This window comes from Penicillium expansum (genome assembly GCF_000769745.1).
Source record: "Penicillium expansum strain MD-8 chromosome Unknown contig83, whole genome shotgun sequence".
In the NCBI taxonomy this organism is placed as follows: Eukaryota; Fungi; Ascomycota; class Eurotiomycetes; order Eurotiales; family Aspergillaceae; genus Penicillium; species Penicillium expansum.
This window is the reverse complement of record NW_015971356.1, coordinates 253939-273151: the sequence shown is the minus strand read 5'-3', so window position 1 is coordinate 273151 and position 19213 is coordinate 253939. Positions and strand designations below refer to the sequence as shown.

At 47.5% G+C, this 19213-nt stretch overlaps 7 protein-coding genes across 7 annotated transcripts; 4 read left to right on the top strand and 3 right to left on the bottom strand.

Annotated features, from left to right (window-relative positions):
- Positions 1-463: 463 nt before the first annotated feature.
- mvp1 (sorting nexin Mvp1) lies at positions 464-3239 on the bottom strand (the record flags this gene model as incomplete). The annotated part of the gene is made up of 6 exons (XM_016740286.1): positions 464-670; positions 727-1320; positions 1383-1525; positions 1578-2330; positions 2405-2930; positions 3228-3239. 6 exons carry the CDS (start codon positions 3237-3239, stop codon positions 464-466), a joined length of 2235 nt encoding a protein of 744 aa, XP_016597408.1.
- A 700-nt stretch (positions 3240-3939) lies between these two features.
- Positions 3940-5682, top strand: PEX2_030100 (L-glutamate gamma-semialdehyde dehydrogenase; the record flags this gene model as incomplete). Its single annotated transcript, XM_016740285.1, has 3 exons — positions 3940-3975; positions 4032-4139; positions 4198-5682. 3 exons carry the CDS (start codon positions 3940-3942, stop codon positions 5680-5682), a joined length of 1629 nt encoding a protein of 542 aa, XP_016597407.1.
- A 1249-nt stretch (positions 5683-6931) lies between these two features.
- PEX2_030090 (putative proline oxidase Put1) lies at positions 6932-8266 on the top strand (the record flags this gene model as incomplete). The annotated part of the gene is made up of 2 exons (XM_016740284.1): positions 6932-7398; positions 7453-8266. 2 exons carry the CDS (start codon positions 6932-6934, stop codon positions 8264-8266), a joined length of 1281 nt encoding a protein of 426 aa, XP_016597406.1.
- A 1881-nt stretch (positions 8267-10147) lies between these two features.
- Positions 10148-11151, top strand: PEX2_030080 (fungal specific transcription factor domain-containing protein; the record flags this gene model as incomplete). The annotated part of the gene is made up of 4 exons (XM_016740283.1): positions 10148-10223; positions 10273-10448; positions 10497-10683; positions 10736-11151. The coding sequence occupies 4 exons, from the start codon at positions 10148-10150 to the stop codon at positions 11149-11151; spliced, it is 855 nt and encodes a 284-aa protein (XP_016597405.1).
- A 266-nt stretch (positions 11152-11417) lies between these two features.
- PEX2_030070 (2-oxoglutarate dehydrogenase family protein) lies at positions 11418-14361 on the bottom strand (the record flags this gene model as incomplete). The annotated part of the gene is made up of 2 exons (XM_016740282.1): positions 11418-11935; positions 11994-14361. The coding sequence occupies 2 exons, from the start codon at positions 14359-14361 to the stop codon at positions 11418-11420; spliced, it is 2886 nt and encodes a 961-aa protein (XP_016597404.1).
- A 783-nt stretch (positions 14362-15144) lies between these two features.
- PEX2_030060 (Dihydrolipoamide succinyltransferase) lies at positions 15145-17642 on the bottom strand (the record flags this gene model as incomplete). The annotated part of the gene is made up of 8 exons (XM_016740281.1): positions 15145-15264; positions 15324-15506; positions 15565-15928; positions 15979-16566; positions 17065-17141; positions 17199-17372; positions 17423-17436; positions 17489-17642. 8 exons carry the CDS (start codon positions 17640-17642, stop codon positions 15145-15147), a joined length of 1674 nt encoding a protein of 557 aa, XP_016597403.1.
- Positions 17643-18016: 374 nt separating this feature from the next.
- On the top strand, positions 18017-18928 carry PEX2_030050 (flavin reductase family protein; the record flags this gene model as incomplete). Its single annotated transcript, XM_016740280.1, has 1 exon — positions 18017-18928. One exon carries the CDS (start codon positions 18017-18019, stop codon positions 18926-18928), a length of 912 nt encoding a protein of 303 aa, XP_016597402.1.
- Between the last annotated feature and the right edge of the window lie 285 nt (positions 18929-19213).

Sequence of the window (19213 nt, the reverse complement as noted above, 5' to 3'; positions counted from 1 at the left end):
ATACAAATAGGTACGATAATACTTCTGCTCAGGAAATATCCTGGTATGTGGGACATTGCCCCTTCACCATGTGAAGTATACACATAGAATATAGAATATAGAATATAAAAAACAAAATATCAGAACCAGAATACAATCAATTGAATTGGGAATTGTGTAAAATCAAAACAAACACTTTCAGACGAATTGCAAACATTCAGGGGAATTTGATGTTGAGAACCCAACATCGTAAAACATGCATACGAAGTATTTCCGGGGAAATATGGAGAATAATGAGATGGGGAAAAAAATAAGAAAAAGCAAAGATTCCCTCAATGGGATGTCCTATGCACACTGCGCACCCCGCGCACCCCGCGCACCCCGCGCGTACCCTCCAAAAAGGACGGTTTGAAGATTTTCATGTCCACCGATGGGCTGTTATGTACGATGTACGACCTGAGCGACGAGGCCCAATGCTGCCCTACTAGCCCGTCGGCATCCTCTCAACTTCATCGCTCAACCCACGCCAGTTCTCCGCCTGCAGTTCGGAGTACTTCACACGCTCCTGACTCCAGTCCTGATGCAGGCGGCTAATGTGATACTGGCTCTGCTGGAAGTGGACGAGTTCATCACGGATGCATTCTGTGATAAAGACACCCCGAGCATGCTGTTGCACAATGGATTCTTTGTCCTGGTACACAACCAAATTAGTATGATTATGGGTGCCATTGAAATATCTCGTCTCACCTTGAAAATAGAATCCTCAACCTTCTCGATCTCCCCGGGCTTTACTGTGCCCGAGGGTCGGGCGCGTAGGTCCTGCAGTTTCTGCTCACTGGTCTCAATGCGCCGTTCCAGCTGCGCAATGTTGTTCCGTGCATAACGATCCCGCCGATCAAACATCTCACGCACACTGACCAAGCAATCACGTTGCCGCTTTAGATCTTCTAGAACGCCCTCGGTCCATCCTCGGGCTTCGTCCTCCAGTAGACTTTGGCTGGCAGAGAGATGCCGAGCGGTAGCTGTGATACCTGCATTGAGAGACGGAATATCATTGGTATCCACTGCGTACGTATCTTTGGTGACTTCCGTCAAGGACTGCAGGGCGAGTGAGAACCGGAGGTGGTCAGCAGCCAGACCATCGTTACGCTTAGCCAATCGCTCAAGCAAAGTGCAAAGATTAATATAGATTTCCGCAGATCGCTTGACACCGCTGCGAACTGTTTCAAACGTTTCGTCGAGAGTGGCGGGTAATGATTCTTCAAGATCCGGTGGAAGAACACGGCCAACAAACTCGTCTTGGACTGAAATTGTGGCCTGCTTTCGCCACACCGAAAGTTCCTGTTTTCGCGGTTATTTTCTAACTCAACTAGGATACCAGAAATCCCAAAGTGGGAACTTACTGTTGGAACTGTCAAAAACATGATCACAAGCTGCTCTTGGCCAAGAACGGGATGGCGAACGAGGGCATTGGTGAATCGAACTAGTCCGTGCCGGCGCTTCTCGAGGAAGGAGGATGAATCCGCTGAAAAGTGAGTGCCATTGACTTCATAATTGTGAGTAAGCGATTAGGTGCGCTAAACCAGCGTTTTACATACCTGAAACCCGCTTGGGGGGGAGAAGAGGCAATTGCCGGAAAGGAAATCGCTTTTGGAGGCAGTCCAATAGCCAGACAAAATCGCTATAACGCCGAATAACCGTGCTACCTCTCCGTGCAGACTTGACCTCATAATTTCGGTGTTGAAACAAAAACAAGCCTTCTTTCTCGGGCAGCAACGTAACACTAACGGTCTCCTCTACCTGTGGGTTTGTCGGTCTGCCGAGACCAAGGGACCGACGCCGTGGGGTAATATTGCTGGGCTCATCCCCTGCAGGACCAAAGCCACCTAATGCTGGAGGCACTGTGCCCCCAAAGCTGCTTTCGTCGCTCGGGCCCACTCCGCTGAAGTTATTGTTCCCCCATCCAGACCCAGAACTGCTAGGCGGCGCAGCCTCCGCCTGCCCATTGAAATGCTCCCGTTGAACCACGTTGCTTTGCGTGGTGTCTTCGATCGCCTTGCTAGACCAGGCGTTTGTCGTGGACCTCACACTACCGAATCCATTCAATGGACGTGGTTCGGCGCCTCCTGTCTCATGGTTGTGACCGCGGTGTAATTCTGGACTGCCCCATGGGTCTGACTCCAATCCGCCTAATGAAGTTCGCCGTAACCTTTGCGATTGTGCGGAGCCGGGGGTTTGTAAGGGAGCAGGTTGGAAAGGCGGGGTAGCAGGTCGCTGGTATGGTTGTTCAGAGCTCGCGTCGCCGTTCGTCCGGAGCCGGTCGAGGTAGCCAGCCTTTGGCTGGGGTAATTCTGCATTAACTCCGTGTTAGAGAGTATTCCGAACAATAAATAAATGAATACGTAAGGGCGCAACATCAACCCACTTTTGCGGCGATCGTCCACTGCATCAAAGGACAGGTCCTCGCCTTCTTGCGCTAGGCCGACCAGCGCCAACAGCACATTGAACTCGCCACGACCGAGTCCACTAAAGCTTTCATGATCACCAGAAGCAACAAGGTTTAAGATTTTGCTTTGGTCGGTTGCAGTGAGCCCGCTGCTTGACAGAATCTCCCGCACAGAGGTCAGCCCAATGCCGGAGCCAACCCTGTCCCCGCTGTTCAGGATCAGGTCGTATGCGTCAATGTAGCTCTCGGGTACGTCCGTATTGGGAAGCAAGGTCCGAGCTAAATCGCGTCGGGCAGTTCTCTTCGCGGTATTATTTTGGGCGTTCCAAGGAGAGGAGCTGTCGTCGCCGTCGTCATCGGCGAACAGCGAGGAGCCGCCCGTAGCCGGTTCGTCAGCAAACAGTGAGGACTTGAATCTGGCAGGATCACCCGCAGAGGGATCCTCCGGAGATGTGCCGAATAAGGACATCAGGAAACCGACGGGGTGATGTTTGCGCCGGGAGAGCTGTCGGGGTCAGGTGTGGAGGTGATGGCAATGACGATTTGACGATAAAGCGGAGCTCCCGAGGGGGGGGGGCTGGTCGCACGAATATACGGGCACCACTCTCCACCTCAAAAAAACAGCCCTGGAGACACTTCAATTCTCAAAAAGATGAGACGCAATAGTAAATTCAGTGACAATTCAGGTTCAAGGAGGTGAGAGAGATAACAGGCTCCAATGTAACTGGTACCGCACCCAACTGGGTTAGTCAGGCCAAGCGGCTTGTAACAGCTACAACTATAACACCTCAGGGCTACATACATGTGTGTACATTATGACGGTTGAATTTGTGTTGGAACTTTGCTCGTTACTATTGATTATATGATTGTCTCATTCAAATATTCGAATGGGCAGAATCTGCGTTAGCAATTACTGTTTGTTAATATATTTTGGGGCGTTGACGTTATCGGAGATCAAGATTCCTCAAGCACCATGGACCTTTATGGGAGTACACTCCGCATGAGATATCTCTCTTGAGCTTGCACATTTCAATAGCAGCACGAGTTCCCAATTTGAACCTCGTCCTAGGAGCTCGGCTAAAAGAGAGAACCACGTCTCTAGGGCATTGTGGCGCTCGCAGAGAATGCCGATACTTCTATACCCCAAAGATATGTGTGTTAGGGTGGTCTCCGTCTCTCTTATCGCATATCGAATATCGAATATCGAACATCGGATGGCTGCTCCGATGTTGGAGCTTCGTTGCAAGGCTCCCCCCGGTATCAGTGTAGTACACACCAACACCCCGCTCGGAGGGGCCTCCCGATGGCTAGTATACCTAGCTCATGGATGAATATCTTATTTAACAGCTTATCTGCCGGGGTGTTGGCAGACTGTTCTGGCTTGAACATCGACTGAAATCTGTGTAATTCTGCCTTTTTTCCACAATATGCGTCCTGTTACTATTACTCGAGGAGCAAGGCTCAATTGCCTCAAGCCTCGCGTTCTAAATGGATCTTCAAGGCGATACTTGACTATGTTGAATCCACCTAAGTTCGAAAATGAGAAGATGGTGAGTACTACCAAAGTTTACAGGTAGATAATTGAACTTGAATTAACGAAAACTAGCTCACCTACGCCAAAGGTTCTCCAGAAAGAGCCGAGTTGACCAAGACTATTAGGAAACTCAAGGGACAGTTCCCTTTCACAATTCCTATCACTATTAATGGCTCAGAGGTATGTGCTAAAAGCAACTAAAACTAATTAGGGATATTGAACTAATGATACTTTATAGATTACTACGAAAGAATCCCGCTCCCAACCAAACCCCTCAAAGCACAGCGAGATTGTCGCAAACTACGCCTCTGCCACACCAGAGCAAGTCAATGCCTCCATCGATGCAGCCCTTAATGCAAAGCCTGCTTGGGAAGCTACCCCCTTCGAGGACCGTGCCGCCATCTTCCTTCGAGCCTCTGAGCTCATCACCGGCAAATATCGTTCAGAAATAGTTGCAGCCACAATGCTTGGCCAAGGAAAGAATATCTGGCAAGCAGAGATCGATGCCGCTGCTGAGACAGCCGATTTCTTCCGTCACTACATCCAGGAGGCATGGGCGTTATATTCCCAGCAGCCTAGGGTCCATCTCGATGGAAACTGGAACAAGATGGAGTACCGCCCTCTTGAGGGTTTTACATACGCAATTGCCCCCTTCAATTTCACTGCACTTGGCGCAACGCTTATTGGACCTGCTGCATTACTTGGCAATGTTGTTATCTGGAAGCCTTCGGACTCGGCGCTTCATGCTAGCTGGTTGCTTCATCAAATTTTGCTTGAGGCCGGTCTACCTAAGGATGTTGTCCAGTTTTTGCCCGGTGATGCTGAGCAAATCACCAACACTATCCTCAAGCGACCCGAGTTTGGGGCTCTGACATTTATTGGGGCTACAGCTACTTTTAAGGGCATCCAAAAGAAGATCGGCGACGGCATTGGTGCCGGCATCTACAACTCCTACCCTCGAGTGGTCGGCGAGACTGGCGGTAAGAACTGGGGCGTCGTCCACCCATCTGCAGATGTGAGGAGCGCGGCTTTGAACACCATTCGAGCAGCCTTTGAGTATCAGGGTCAGAAATGTTCTGCCAACTCGCGTGTTTACGTTGCAGAGTCTGTCTGGCCCGAGTTCCAAAAGGTCCTATCAGAAGAGACCGCGGCTCTCAAAGTGGGCGATGTTGAAGACTATGGCAATTTCATCAACCCAGTTATTCACGAACGCTCATTTGACAAGCTCAACAAGTTCATTGAGGAAGCAAAGAATGACTCAGAGCTGGACCTCATCGTTGGTGGGAAGGCTTCTAAAGCAGAGGGATATTACGTGCATCCCACCGTCTATCGTACCTCCAACCCTCACCACAAGATTTTGTCTGAGGAGCTGTTTGGACCTATTCTTGGTGTCTATGTTTACCCAGATGCTGAATGGGAGCAAACATTGAAGCTGGTTGATACAACCTCTCGCTATGCGTTGACTGGAAGTATCTTCGCCAAGGATCCCTATGTCAGCCGCCAGGCGCAGACCATCCTCAAACACGCGGCTGGCATGCTCTATTTGAATACAAAGTGCACTGGCTCTACTGTGGCTCAGCAACCGTTTGGTGGTAGCCGCGACTCAGGTACAAACGACAAGACTGGCACTATGGCGCACCTGCAGCGATTCGTTAGCGCTCGAACAATCAAGGAAGAGTTCGTGCCTCTGGAAAAGGTCACATATCCTTCGAATGAAGTTTAAAATAGAAAAATTTAATATAACTTGTTATCTTTGAATGCAAATTAAATCTCTATATTATATTTTGTGAAGCCTTTGAATGGATTGTTGGATTGACGCTGATGCAGCGGCAACCAAAATCAAAACATGTGGTAAGTAATCATTGGCAGCATTTTAGATTCATAATTTTCAGACCTAATTCGGCTAAAAGTGATTTCGTTCAGCTTGCACTGGTGGTTCTATATAAAGATTAAGTCATAACTCTGGCGGCGGCTAGTATAGCTACTATGCTCTTTGTTGGGGATTGACCTACCTTAGCACGAGGATCAAGGACCAGGAAGTTATAGCATGCATGGCTGCGTATTCTGTAGTCCCGGTTGCGCTTGTAGGAATAAATTCATGTGGACATATCTATAACTTGTTACATAACCCCAAGACTCAGGTTTTGCTTGGGTTTCAACCTTGACAACGTAGGGATTGGATAACCTGAAGATGAAATTAGAGACTTAACATTTGAGATATCACTTTAGTGTCTTTTTATGTCAAGTTTTCTTATCCCGTATTGCAGGGAGAGTGATAGGACTTCCAAGGTTGTGTCCCGGGGCGTGAAAGCAACTTCTGATATCACTAGATAGCACTAAAGATCAACATCAGAACCGAACCAACCCAGCAAAGAAAATACGAGCGCATGGTAGCACTGAGAGTAAATCAGTGCACAATAAGACTGTCAATGGCTAACCCCACCTACACACGTCTATCTATGAAACGTAATGAAAATTAACAGTACAACCTCGAACCGGGCCGGTGCGCCGTTGAGCAATGATAACGTACGGGGTTTCCTTGCTAGATCATTCAATGATAGCACAAACCCCGCGGAGGCAACGATGAGTTGGCATCGCGGGACAGGATTCCTGGTCTGCAACCCCTCCCTGCGTCGGAGGACGGCTCCGATGGAAGACCGGCTGACTATCGGTGGCCGGATAGTTGGGTGAGTAGTAGCGGTCTGATAAAGTCACACAGAGACTAGGATAAGGGCTTGCTTCAAATAGTATATAGTAGTAGCGACCTGAGACGAATGAATGGTATTGCAATCTTGAACTCTTGTAAAACGCAAGTGCGGCTTTAAACTCATCTACTTGCGTTCTTGACTCAAGCCAAGATGTTACCTCGTTCTACTACTATGAGACCCCCTCATGGTTTCTCAGTCCAAATCTCACCAACCTTGGTTTGTCGACTTCATTCGACAAAATCTCACTTTCATGACGCCGCCACCATGCCGGCAATCAAACAGCCCGTCGAGGTCTCATCTATGGCCCGAATCCCGACGAGACTACTACTGCGGTCTTTATTTTTGACTTCCTTGATGACATCCAAGTTATTCTTACGACCTGCTCTCGCCGTGATGGGCGTGCTCGCGACATCAAAATCCCCACTATTGAACCCAGATCGGAACCTCCCCTTGAACAAGTTCCTTCGTTGGACGGTTTACAATCACTTCTGTGCTGGAGTGAACAGAAAGGAAGTTTCCAAAACTGTGGCAGACATTAAGAAGATAGGATACCAGGGAGTCATCTTGGGGTATTCCAAAGAGATAGTGCTGGATCAGGACGAAAGACTTTCGACGGATAATTCTGGCACATCACAATACAGCGACAAGTGCTACCAGATGATTGAGGAGTGGAAGGAGGGAACATTGGAGACACTGCGTATGGTTGGGCCAGGTGACTTCCTTGCCGTGAAGTAAGTATGAAGCTCTGGATTCTTGTCATATGAAATCTAACATTCTTTTGCTAGATTGACAGGTGCTGGTCCTGTTTCAGTGGACGCAATGGCAGCACGCCAGAGTATGCCAGAGGCTATTGTCAAAGCTGTGGATGAGATTTGCATTGCCACAGAAAAGCAGGGCTCACGTCTCTGGTTGGATGCAGAGCAGCAAGTCTTGCAACATGGCCTTGATGATTGGGCCATTGAAATGATGCGCAAACACAACAAATCTGAAACACCAATTGTTTACAACACTATTCAGGGTTATCTCAAGGGATCAAAGGCGAACCTTGACCACCATCTTACCTTGGCTGCACAAGAGGGCTGGTCTCTGGGTATCAAGTTGGTTCGAGGGGCGTATATTGAGCATGAGACACGCTCTCTCATCCATGATACTCAGGCAGATACAGATCGGTCCTACGATCTCATCGCAGATACCTTGCTTTGCCAAAGAATGCCTGCCGGGAAGAATGACCTCCCATTCCCCAAGGCCGCTCTTTTCCTCGCCACTCACAACGCCGCTAGTGCAACCAAAGCAATTGCCACACACCAGAATAGGCTTCTTGCCAATCAACCTACAGTTATGCTGGAATGTGGACAGATCCAAGGCATGGCCGACGAGCTCAGTTGTGAACTTGTGCAAAACTACGAACGTGCTCTCGAACAATCATCTGCTGCTAACTTGACCGTACCAAAAGCTTTCAAGTGCATGACTTGGGGCTCGGTTACCGAGTGCATGGGATATCTACACCGCCGAGCAATCGAGAATCGCGGGGCAGTGGAACGAACACAACACATGGTGACCGCATTGCGTCGTGAATTGTGGAGAAGGGTGGTCGGTTGAGTCCCGGTGATATTTTAGTGACTAGATACCCAATACACAACATATCCAATCAGATCATTGAAACCTAGTAGATATGCACAGTTCATGCACGAAGCCAGATAGATCAAGGCAAAGTCAATCCCGTTAGGGTCTCACCAATCATGTGATGGATCGTGATAGACGATCCATGGATGCGCTGTTATCTCCGATAAGAAAAGTCGGAGGGACATTCCGACTGATTGTACTCCGTACCTGCTCTCATCTCTACCCCGCAGTCTGCAACAATTGATATCGGAGAGTAGCCCCGGAAGCACAGACTATCTTTACAATTGTTCTATACATCATTCCGGCGTCTCAATCCGATATGCCTGCAACACCCAGCCAGGCAAGAACAAAAAAATGCCAGAGGGCGTGAGTCATCTTAACCAACTGGGTCAAACAGTAGAGTTCCCAACTTACATTATAAAAAAAGCTGTGAGCGATGTCGGTCGATGAAGGTTAAATGCTCGGGGGTCAGCCCTTGCACGAGATGTGCGCGGAAAAAGAAGCACTGCCACTTTCCGGTGGAAGAGGTCCGGGTCTCCGTATCGGAACGGTAATTAGCTCCAAAACTGGCTGCACAAGTACGCGCTAAACCATAATAGGTACTTGCGAGAGTTAGAGGAGCAAATATCCAGAAGTGGAAGCTTGCGGCGACATGCGCCCCGGGCACCTCTTGATCATAGTCCTCTTGGAGGTACACTGTTTACGGGCGATGATAACGTTGATATTCCCCCGACCCCCCAAGCATCTAGCACACTGTTAGACAACCAGCCAGATATTGGATGGCGTTCAATGTCAATTGGTATGGTATAACCATTCCCTGAATTTGTGTTTGGCTTGTTGATCGTGGCTTGTTTCCAGGGATGGGCCCGCCCCTGCATACCCCAGGGACCCCTCAGAGAGAGCATGAGACCGACAGTGGCACCGAACAAGACCATCACCGATCAAGATTCTCCCGGAATCCTTTGGTTGATCGGGATCCATCTTTTGCCCAGACACCAGATGGCCGATTTTGTGAGTGTTTAGTCTATCGTCTCGCACCAGCTCAATACTGACTTGGGTATGTAAGGGTACATGGGGCCGACCTCATCGTGGTCGTTTTGTCGTCGTGTTCTTGCTTTGATAGGAAGAAAAGTGCCCGAATCAAACTGTCCGCCAGATCCATTCCACATCGATGGTGTGGCTTTTAAGTTGACCTGGCGACCATATCCTCCAGATGAAGTACCCGATGTCACTAATCTGCCACCCCTGGACTATGCACTCTTCTTATTTAACACAGTCAAGTTTTATTTTGGGTTTCTTTCTTTTATGATTGACGAACCTGCTTATTTGCAGGACCTGCATGAATTCTACCGGGACCCATCAGCGAAAGCTGCTTCCAATAGACCTTGGTACTGTCAATACTTACTTGTTCTTGCCTTTGGAAAGGCGTTCTTGACACAGAGGAATCATTCTGGGACACCGCCTAGCCATCAATATGCATCGCGGGCGATGGCTCTGTTACCTGATTTATCTGGAGTTGACGAAGACCCCTTGGGCTGTATCCAAGCACTCAGCCTAGGGGCGGTGTATCTTCAGTCAATAGATATGAGAAGAGCGGCCTTTCAACATGTGGGTTTATTCATGTCTCACTGATACTAAATTATCTAATTCTGTGAACAGATCGGGCAGGCTCTGAGAGGCTGTATCATCGAAGGAATACACAGGCATGTACCTGAGGAGATATGTGGACCGGAGCTCTCTAAACGATGCAGAACAATCTTCTGGGTGGTTTATATGTTGGACCGAGAGTTCTCTGCATTAATTGGTGCTCCGAGCTCGATTAGGGATGAGGATATCACAGTGAAATTGCCAGCAGAAATGGATGATTCAGTGGAACAAATCAATTTGACATTGCATGTTCGGCTTTCCCGGCTTATGGCCACTATTTTGACAAGTGAGTCTTTTGGTTGATTGACGATGGATGGAATGCTAACAAAACCTAGCTGTCTATGGGGTTGGAAACGATTTCGATGACACGCTCATTCGAAGTACACAGTCCATTCTTCACAGCATTGCCGAGCTTTCATACGACCTGACTGCCTTTCTAAATACTCATTTCCACGGGTTAATTAGTCGTGCTTCAAAAATGGCCATTCGATTGATGCTAGCTCATCATCATGTAGGTTCCCTCCGAACTACTGATCTTGCCATGAACTAACAGTAGCAGTGCGTCGTACTTACAACAAGACCACTAGTGATGTGCGCACTTCACATGCATATTGATCATACAGAGAGACAAAAATCTCAAACGATCGGTTTATCGCCGCCTGTTGCATCCCTGTTGCAATGCTGCGCCGATTCCGCCCAGACTATCCTCCAGACCCTTCGTACTTTAGCCGATGATGACTTGATGGGTACGATCTAAACCTGTGTTTCAAGAGCCATAATACTGATTTCGACCTACAGACGCATTCTTACCATTCCAAGTCGAAGACGCATCATCCTCTGCATTTGTCCTCTACCTGATCCGTGCAATTGCCCCATCGGTGATCTCGAATGATACTTGGTGCGAGAACCTGACATTAGTGCTCGATAAGCTTATTTCAAAGGGTAATCTAGCTGCACCACTTCGCAGGCTTGAACTCAGACAATTGGAGCAAATACTCGCACCTTTGACGCCGAAATTAGCGAATCACCATTTGCCGCAGGTCAATCTGGATGAAGGTCATGAAATTAATGAAGAATCTTATTCCTTCGATCACGAGGAGTTTGAGTGGGATCTACTGGGACTCAATTCATCCGTCAGTCTTCCCCCGCGAGAATTATTGGATCTTGCAGATCAATTGGATATGGAGGGGATCATGCAATCTGTTGGGGTTTGATATCTTGAAACTATCTAAGTAAACTAGTTATACGAATTTTTATGACAATTAATGAAGTTCAAAATTGCAGAACAAGCAGACTTTCTATATGGGAGATTCAATACTAAGGTTAATTTCTCAGAATGGGCCAACGCATAAACCCCCTTCCATCGAATGAATAAAAGAAGGACATAAGAATAATACTAAAATAAGAGCGGAAAATCACTTAGATCACTTCAAATTCATTGTCTATCATATTGAAGTGATTAAATTGCACTAGATCCCACTCAACCAGATTGGAAAGCATCCTTCAGCAAAGCAGCTTCTTGCGCATGATGTTCCTTGACAAACCCTGTAGCCACACTAGCCGTTGCTTCGCGCCCCGCAAAGCGTACTCGACGGCCCTTATGTTGCTCCGTTGTATCAAAGATAGTCTCAAGTCGACTTCGAGCGAATGCCCATGGGCCGTCATTGAGGGATTCCTCTTGACACCATACGACATCCGAGGCGCTCGGGTACTGCTCGAGATTCTCTTTTACCTGTTCCCAAGGGAATGGATGAAGCTGTTCAATACGGGTTATGGCTGTATCCGTAATTCCGTGGGTCTCTCGATAATTTGCTAGTGCCATGTAGACTTGTCCCGTGCAGTATATCACTCGTTTGATATCAGAAGGGTTGGAAATGGATTTTCCATGGGCTGGGTCTGGGATCAGAGGCTGGAACTTTGACTCTCCGATGAAATCTTCAATGTTGGATTTTGCCATCGGGTTTCGAAGAAGAGATTTCGAGAAGAACATGATCAGCGCTGGGCAGGTATTCTGGTAAGCAGTAGTTCTCAAATTTTTGATAGGGCAAGGACTTACGCTTTCTGAACTCACGGTGTAGCTGTCTTCTGAGCACGTGGAACATATTTGCAGGAGTGGTCATGTAGACAACTTGCATATTGGCATCTTGATGCTGTCTGTTTAACTTCTCCGGTGATGGGAAGAAGCGAGCGTCCTCATTACACAACTGTAGGAACCGTTCCATACGAGCCGAGGAATGCTCAGATCCTTGTCCATCAAACCCGTGGGGTAGAGACAACACAATTCCAGATCTTAATAGCCATTTTGACTCGGCGGACGAAATGAACTGATCAATTATGCATTGGGCATTGTTTGCAAAGTCACCAAATTGTGCCTCCCACATCACCAATGCATTAGGGTGCATGCAAGAGTATCCGTAGTCGAATCCCATGACGCCGTATTCGCTCAAAGAAGAATTTCCGGCAGTGAAGCGAGCTTGGCTGGGGCTCAGTGAATCAAGAGGAGTAAATTTTGACCCGCTACTTTGGTCGTGGAGCACTGCGTGTCGCTGGGAGAATGTGCCGCGCTCGACATCTTGACCTGAAATCCGCACATGATGACCTTCAAGACACAGGCTTCCCATCGCCAGCGCCTCTGCTGTAGCCCAGTCAATTTCCTTTCCGTCTGTTAGACTGTTCTGTCGCTTTTGGAGAATTTTGTGCAAGCTTTTGTGCACGCTAAATGGTTGCTCTGGAACGCCCATCTTACTTGCAACTGTATTGATGAGATCCTGGGTGATGGATGTTGATTTGGCTGGATAGACTTCCCGAGACACTTCATCTGGCTTTTTCATGTCTTGCCATGGTGCTGTGAGATATTCGCGTGCGATGGTCTGCGAGTTCTTGCTATTTGCGAGGCTCTCACTTAGTTTAGTCCACACCTCTTCTTCCATCTGCGTGACTTCTTCACGAGAAACTACCCCTTGTTGTACTAGCTTGACAGTGTAAAGCTCCAATTGAGTGACCTTGTTTGCAATTTGCTGATACATCAACGGTTGGGTAAAGGACGGCTGATCCATCTCATTGTGTCCATTCTTCCGATAACATATCATATCCACGAAACAGTCCTTTGCAAATTTGGCACGGTAATCTGTTGCGAGCTTGCACACAAACACAACAGCTTCAACATCATCTGCATTGACGTGGAAAACAAGTGCGCTGATGCTCTTTGCGATGTCGGATACATTGGACGATGTTCTTGCGGACTCCGGGTCCGTGGTGAATCCGACTTGGTTGTTGACGATCAAATGGATTGTTCCACCAGTCTCATATGACTTCAACCCAGATAGTCCCAAGGTTTCGTAGATAACTCCCTGCCCAGAAAATGCAGCATCGGTGTGACTGTTAAAGACCATAGTTGATGCTCGGTCTTCTTTATTCTGTTGCTGCACAGCTCGGGCCATACCCTGGGCAACCGGATTCTGGGCTTCCAAATGGGACGGATTTGGGAGAATAGAAATATTGACCTTCTTTCCGGAAGGTGTCTCACGCTCGTAGTTCATTCCCAGGTGGTACTTCACATCGCCTGGAATACCATGTCGAGATTTCAATTCGCCCAAGAATTCGTTGAAGATCAATTCATTCGGTTTCCTTGTGACATTGCTCAAAATATTCAATTTCCCACGGTGACAGCATGGGAATATGATATTACGCACACCATGCTCTGCGGAGGCATCGATCACTGCCTTCACTGCTGGAAGCTGACTCTCGACACCCTCCAGCCCAAACCGCTTTGCGTTCGGGAATTTGGCAGCGAGGAATTTCTCGAAATTCGTAGACCACACCAGCCGGTCAAGTATTCTCCTTTTTTCTTCTGCTGGGAACTTATATGGTTCGGGGGATTCAATTCGCTCGCGAATCCACTCGCGCTCCTCACTAGTTGCGACATGCGAATATTCAGTTCCAATCGAGCCACAATAAACGGATTCGCATACCTGGAGGATATCGCGAAGAGTCATGTATTGGTGGGTTGCGGATTTCAAGGAAGGAAGAACTTGGGGTCCAAGTTCAAACTCTCGGTCCAAGTCCTTCTCAGTGAAGCCGTAGAAATCCAGCTGCAATTCTGGTGGGGACAGTGCTTTATCTGGTAGATCCAACGGGTTTGTCTTTGCTACCTGGTGACCAAAGTCTTGGAATGCTCGAACGAGCCGTTGTATCCTGGCTTGATCGTCACCTGCTGATGAAAGAATGGGCGGTATTTTGGTAGCAATATTCAGGCCTGGAAGCATTGGCGAGGACCCCGGACCCCATTCAAACGATAAATGCTGGGGAGGTTGAAGTAAATGTTTAGGGGGTTGTTTCCCGGCTTCTATTGCCTCAAAATATGTTTTCCATGAGACATCAACTGAATCAGGGTCCTTCCGCCATTCTGCATACATGTCATCCATATAATCTGCGGAATTTCCTTGCAGAAAGCTGTCTAGGTGGAACTGTAATAAATTTATCAGTTTGCACTAGGTATGATGTTTCAAATCGAGTCAGATCAAGGCAATCATACGTGACGGTTTTGTGTATAAATTTGCCAGTACGGCCTCAAGCGGTGACTTCCAATTGCCTGCCTCTGACATCCTGAATGTAGGCGGCCAGCACCCCGTTTTGAAGAAGATCTCAGAAGGTACATAATGAAAATCAAAGAATAGAGGTCTTGTACTCTTTCCTATACATCGAGACGGTACGAAAGGGGGCCAGAGCGAACAAAGCAGGATTTCTAGGAGTGGGAAAGATGAGCAAACAGTTAAAAATTCAATGTGAAACTCTGAAAATTCCAATATACAATTTCTCTCTGAATTATGAGGGGCTTCGGCGAAATTCTGTTTTGCCATATAACCGTCAAATAACCGCACAACATCGGACAAGGGTTCCGACATGCCACGCTTAAACTCAATGGGTTTTCTTTCTTCTTCGTGCATTTACAAAAGAGAATGAACATTTAATTTTTATTGCGATGCCGATATAAGTTTCTGACCGCGTCTCCCTTTAACCAACTACAATTTTTGATAACCGGCAGAAAATCGACCCTTGTACCTAGTATACTATATTGGTGAACGCATTATTTTTTAACAGGGTTTCGACCATAGTCAGAAAATCGTTGTTAACCTTCTTATATCTTCCTAATATTCCTAATCTTTTTCTTTTTCCCCGGCCTTCTGCTAGATCGGATATTACCAAACCTATAGCTCAAGCATCATAGACTCCGGGCTCTCCAAGTACTTCTTAACCAGAACCAAGAACTTGACTGCTTCCCGTCCATCAATGATCCGGTGATCATAAGTCAGAGCAACGTACATCATCTAGTAAAAGACCTATATTAGAATTAAAGAACAAAGACACCTCAATGGAACACACTTACAGGACGGATCTCGACTTGACCATTGACTGCGATGGGTCTATCCATAGTACCGTAAGTCCCCAACACGGCTGTCTGTGGTAGATTGATAATGGGGGTTCCAAAGAGCGATCCCCAGACTCCACTGTTGCTGATTGTGAAGCTTCCGCCCGTCATATCATCCATAGTCAGCTTGCCATCCCGAGCCTGGATTGAACCCATATATTAGTGGGTGCTCCCTCCAATTACAAAACAAAATACTGACCTTCTTCACCATCTCTCCAATCGCTTTCTCGATCTGCAAGATCCCCATGGATTCAATATTTCGCACTACGGGCGTGACAAGCCCCTTCGGGATAGATGCGGCAATGCTAAGATCAACGTAGTCCCGATACACGATGGTATCATCGTTTTCGATAGATGCATTTACGGCGGGGATCTCTTTCAGAGCCAACGCAGATGCTCGAGCCATGAAGCCCATAAATCCGAGTTTAACGCCATGCTTTTCCATGATGGCATCTTTGTTATTCTTTCGGAGTTCTATTAGCCGGGACATGTCGACTTCGTTAAAGGTGGTCAGGAAGGCGGCGGTATTCTGCGATTCTTTGAGGCGTTCTGAAGTGCGCTTTCTAATTCGAGTCATCTTGACCTAAATAATGGTTATCTCATATTAGCTGACAGTGTAATTGTAGGTTTGGACTTGATGTATATCGCCCAGAAGGAACAATGTAGACTTGCCTTCTCTTCTGCGCGGCTGGGTCTAAATCCCCAAGATGTGTTGGACTGTGCAACCGATGAAGTATTTGGGGCAGGCTTTTCTGTCTTTGTAAGAGGCTCCTCGCGAGGTGCTACATCAGGATTTGGCCCAGGGGGCTTGGACGTTGGTTTTTCTAGCACGGGCAACGAAGTGTGGCTTGCAGTTTTATCTTGCGATTTTGGCGATAAATCGGCAATTTTTTCCGAAGGCTTTGAGATTTCCTTTTCATTTTGAGTTGTAGACTGTTTCCCTCCAGCCTGGATCTCTGCAATTTCTTGATCAACGTTGACGACATCTCCCTCGGCAACGAAAAGCCGCTGGATGATTCCCGCCAGCGGGGCATTCACAGAGACATCGATTTTATCGGTTTCAATCGTGGCTAGCTCTTCATCCGCTTCGATAAAATCCCCGACTTTCTTCGAAAACTGGCTGAGGGTTCCCTCCGTAATGGACTCTGCCATTTGCGGGACTCGCACGACAACCTTAGCATCATACTTGCGCAAAGAACTGCTAAAATTGCGAATCTGCAACAACGAACTTCTCACTTGGCTGTGACCAGATTTGGAAAGTTTAGATGAAATAGCTGGAAGGGCAACAACATGCCCAGGGGCACGTCTCAGCCTGGTAGGAAGCCGAAAGGCCGCTCGGGAGGTCCAACGCAGTGCCATTGCACAAAGTGGATTGAATTTGGGGAGACAACGAAGCTAGGTTGATTTTTATTAATAGACAATCTAAGCCGAGTTGCTTTTATTCGGCACGAGCGATAAAAAATTCGGACCCTCCTGCCGCTAGATTCGGCGTCTTGTCAAAACGCCGGCCGACGACGTAATCGGCAACATAAGCGGCCTAGCCCTAAAAAGTGGCATTTCTTGGGGTTAAATTTGTCTATTGGTCTATAATTAGCGATTCTATTCTAGTCCTATCCAATCCTAATCTATCTAAACTACAGCAATAAAATCCACCTGAATATCCACTCCAGCGGGTAGTTTAGACACTTCAACCATAGACCGTGCAGGGCGATGCGGGAATGCAGGGTCATAAACAGATGCGAATTCTGGCATCACATTGACATCTTTTACGTATACCTGCCAGGATATTAATTCATCGAATGAATACTGGAAATTGTGTGTCTCAACACTCACCACTACTTTGACGACTTTGTCTAACCCAGTGCCCGATGCCTTCAAGATAGCTTCGGTATTCTTGATTATAGCTTTAGTTTGCTCGGTCATTGTTCCTTTAATCAAATTCCCCTGCGCGTCTGCGGGTATCTGACCGGATAGCCAGACTTGACCTGCGGCTCTAATCGCTTGTGACTGCGAGCTTGTTAGACGATCTATTCTCTTTCGTTCTGGGTCGTACATACATAATGCGCAAAAGCTAAACAGACAATTAGTCACAGAATAATAGGGATTTTAGTCCGGAAACTTACGTGCATATGCCTCGTTCGTCTGCACGCTGGTTACCATAGTGTGCTTCACCGCACTAGACGATATAGTTCGAATTCGAGGAGTAGAGCTTCGGACCAGATGATCCGACAGTAGTCGAGTTCTGCTAAGAGCAGCGCGTGCGTTTCGGCTGAGCATGATTGAATATGAAGAAGCAATTGTGGTCGTGATCGAGGTCGAGGTTGAGGTCGACCCCTCTGTTGAGACCTTATCATGAAGATATCGGAGCGAGATCCCGATTCTCGGCAGATGCACCCGGCTTTTTTCGGTATCTGAAAAGAGATATCAAATAGTTTAAGACGAGCATCACAATCTCATTAAATCTTGTCAATCTACCAAATAGATTATTTGATCCAAGATGGCTCATACAAGGGCAATTGGTCGCTTTATATCCAACCAGTATGTCAAACCTTTTTCGCAACCCGGCTAGTGTCTAACTTAAACCCAGGACTTGGAAATTCACTCCTATCTCTGCACCTCGTATTGGGTCTCATTCATTGAACCAACTAAGAATGAGCTCTTCTGCAACGGCCGCAGCATCAGAAGCTGAAACCGCTGCGGCACAAAAAAACTACCAAGTCGTCCAAGACAGTGGCAATTTCGACCAGATCCAAGCCGAACGCCCAGACTTTAATCATTCTAAGCCCATCGAAGTAACAAAATCCCCCAATCCCAACTGGGAGTATGGGCAAGGAGTACCCGACAATGGAGCTAGCCTGGCGCAAAAACATCATGAAATCGACCCCTACGCCTCAGATCGTCCGATGATCAACAACTACCGCCTCCTTGTTTCGGGGATTGCGCCTCGACCAGTGGGATTCCTAAGTACCGTCAATTCTAAGGGCGAAAAAAACCTCTCCCCATTCAGCTACTTCCAAGTGATCGATCACGATCCCCCAATGTTCATTGTGGGATTCTCGTCTCGACCCGGTCGGGTCAAAGACACCTACCGTAACCTCCGAGAAACCGGGGAGTGTGTGATCAACACAGTATCGGAGAACATGATCGAGGCAGTGAACGCGACCTCCATCGACGCTCCGTACGGCGTGTCGGAGTGGGATGTATCTGGTTTGCATGAGGCACCATCAAGTACGGTGAAGCCGTCCCGCGTCGCCGAGTCGGTGTTCAACATCGAAGGCAAGGTGATTGATATCAAGGAGTTCACAGATCACCAACAGCCTGGGATGAGTCTAGCTGCTACTGTTCTCATCAAGGCTACCCGGTTCTGGGTCAAAGAGGGCACTGCCAACGAAGATTATAGTCATATTGACTTGGAGAAGTTGCGGCCGGTTGGTCAACTTGGCGGCATATCTTATGGTCGGATTGGGTCGACTTTTGAGCAACCGCGCAAGAGGTGGAGTGATGAGGTTCCTAAGAGTGAGATCTTGGCTAAGCTTGATGCTGCTAAGCCTGTTGATAAATGAGAATCTTGTACATACATGCAATAGAGAATATATTGATGCCTGAGGTGCTATGTTGCCTTATTTCTCAGGTGGCAACGTATGTGAATAGCCCCTGGAGGATTGTACGGAGTACAGAATAGTTAATTCCCTAGATAATGAAGCAAAAACAATTAGCTATTCCATATCAAGATTGAAATCCGACCCAATAAAGTGTTCCAAGGCCAATCACACAATAGTGGAACTGACAAATCCCTGAATGTGCTAATATCAAGGAAGATCACTGGAGAAACTCCACGGATCTTCTAT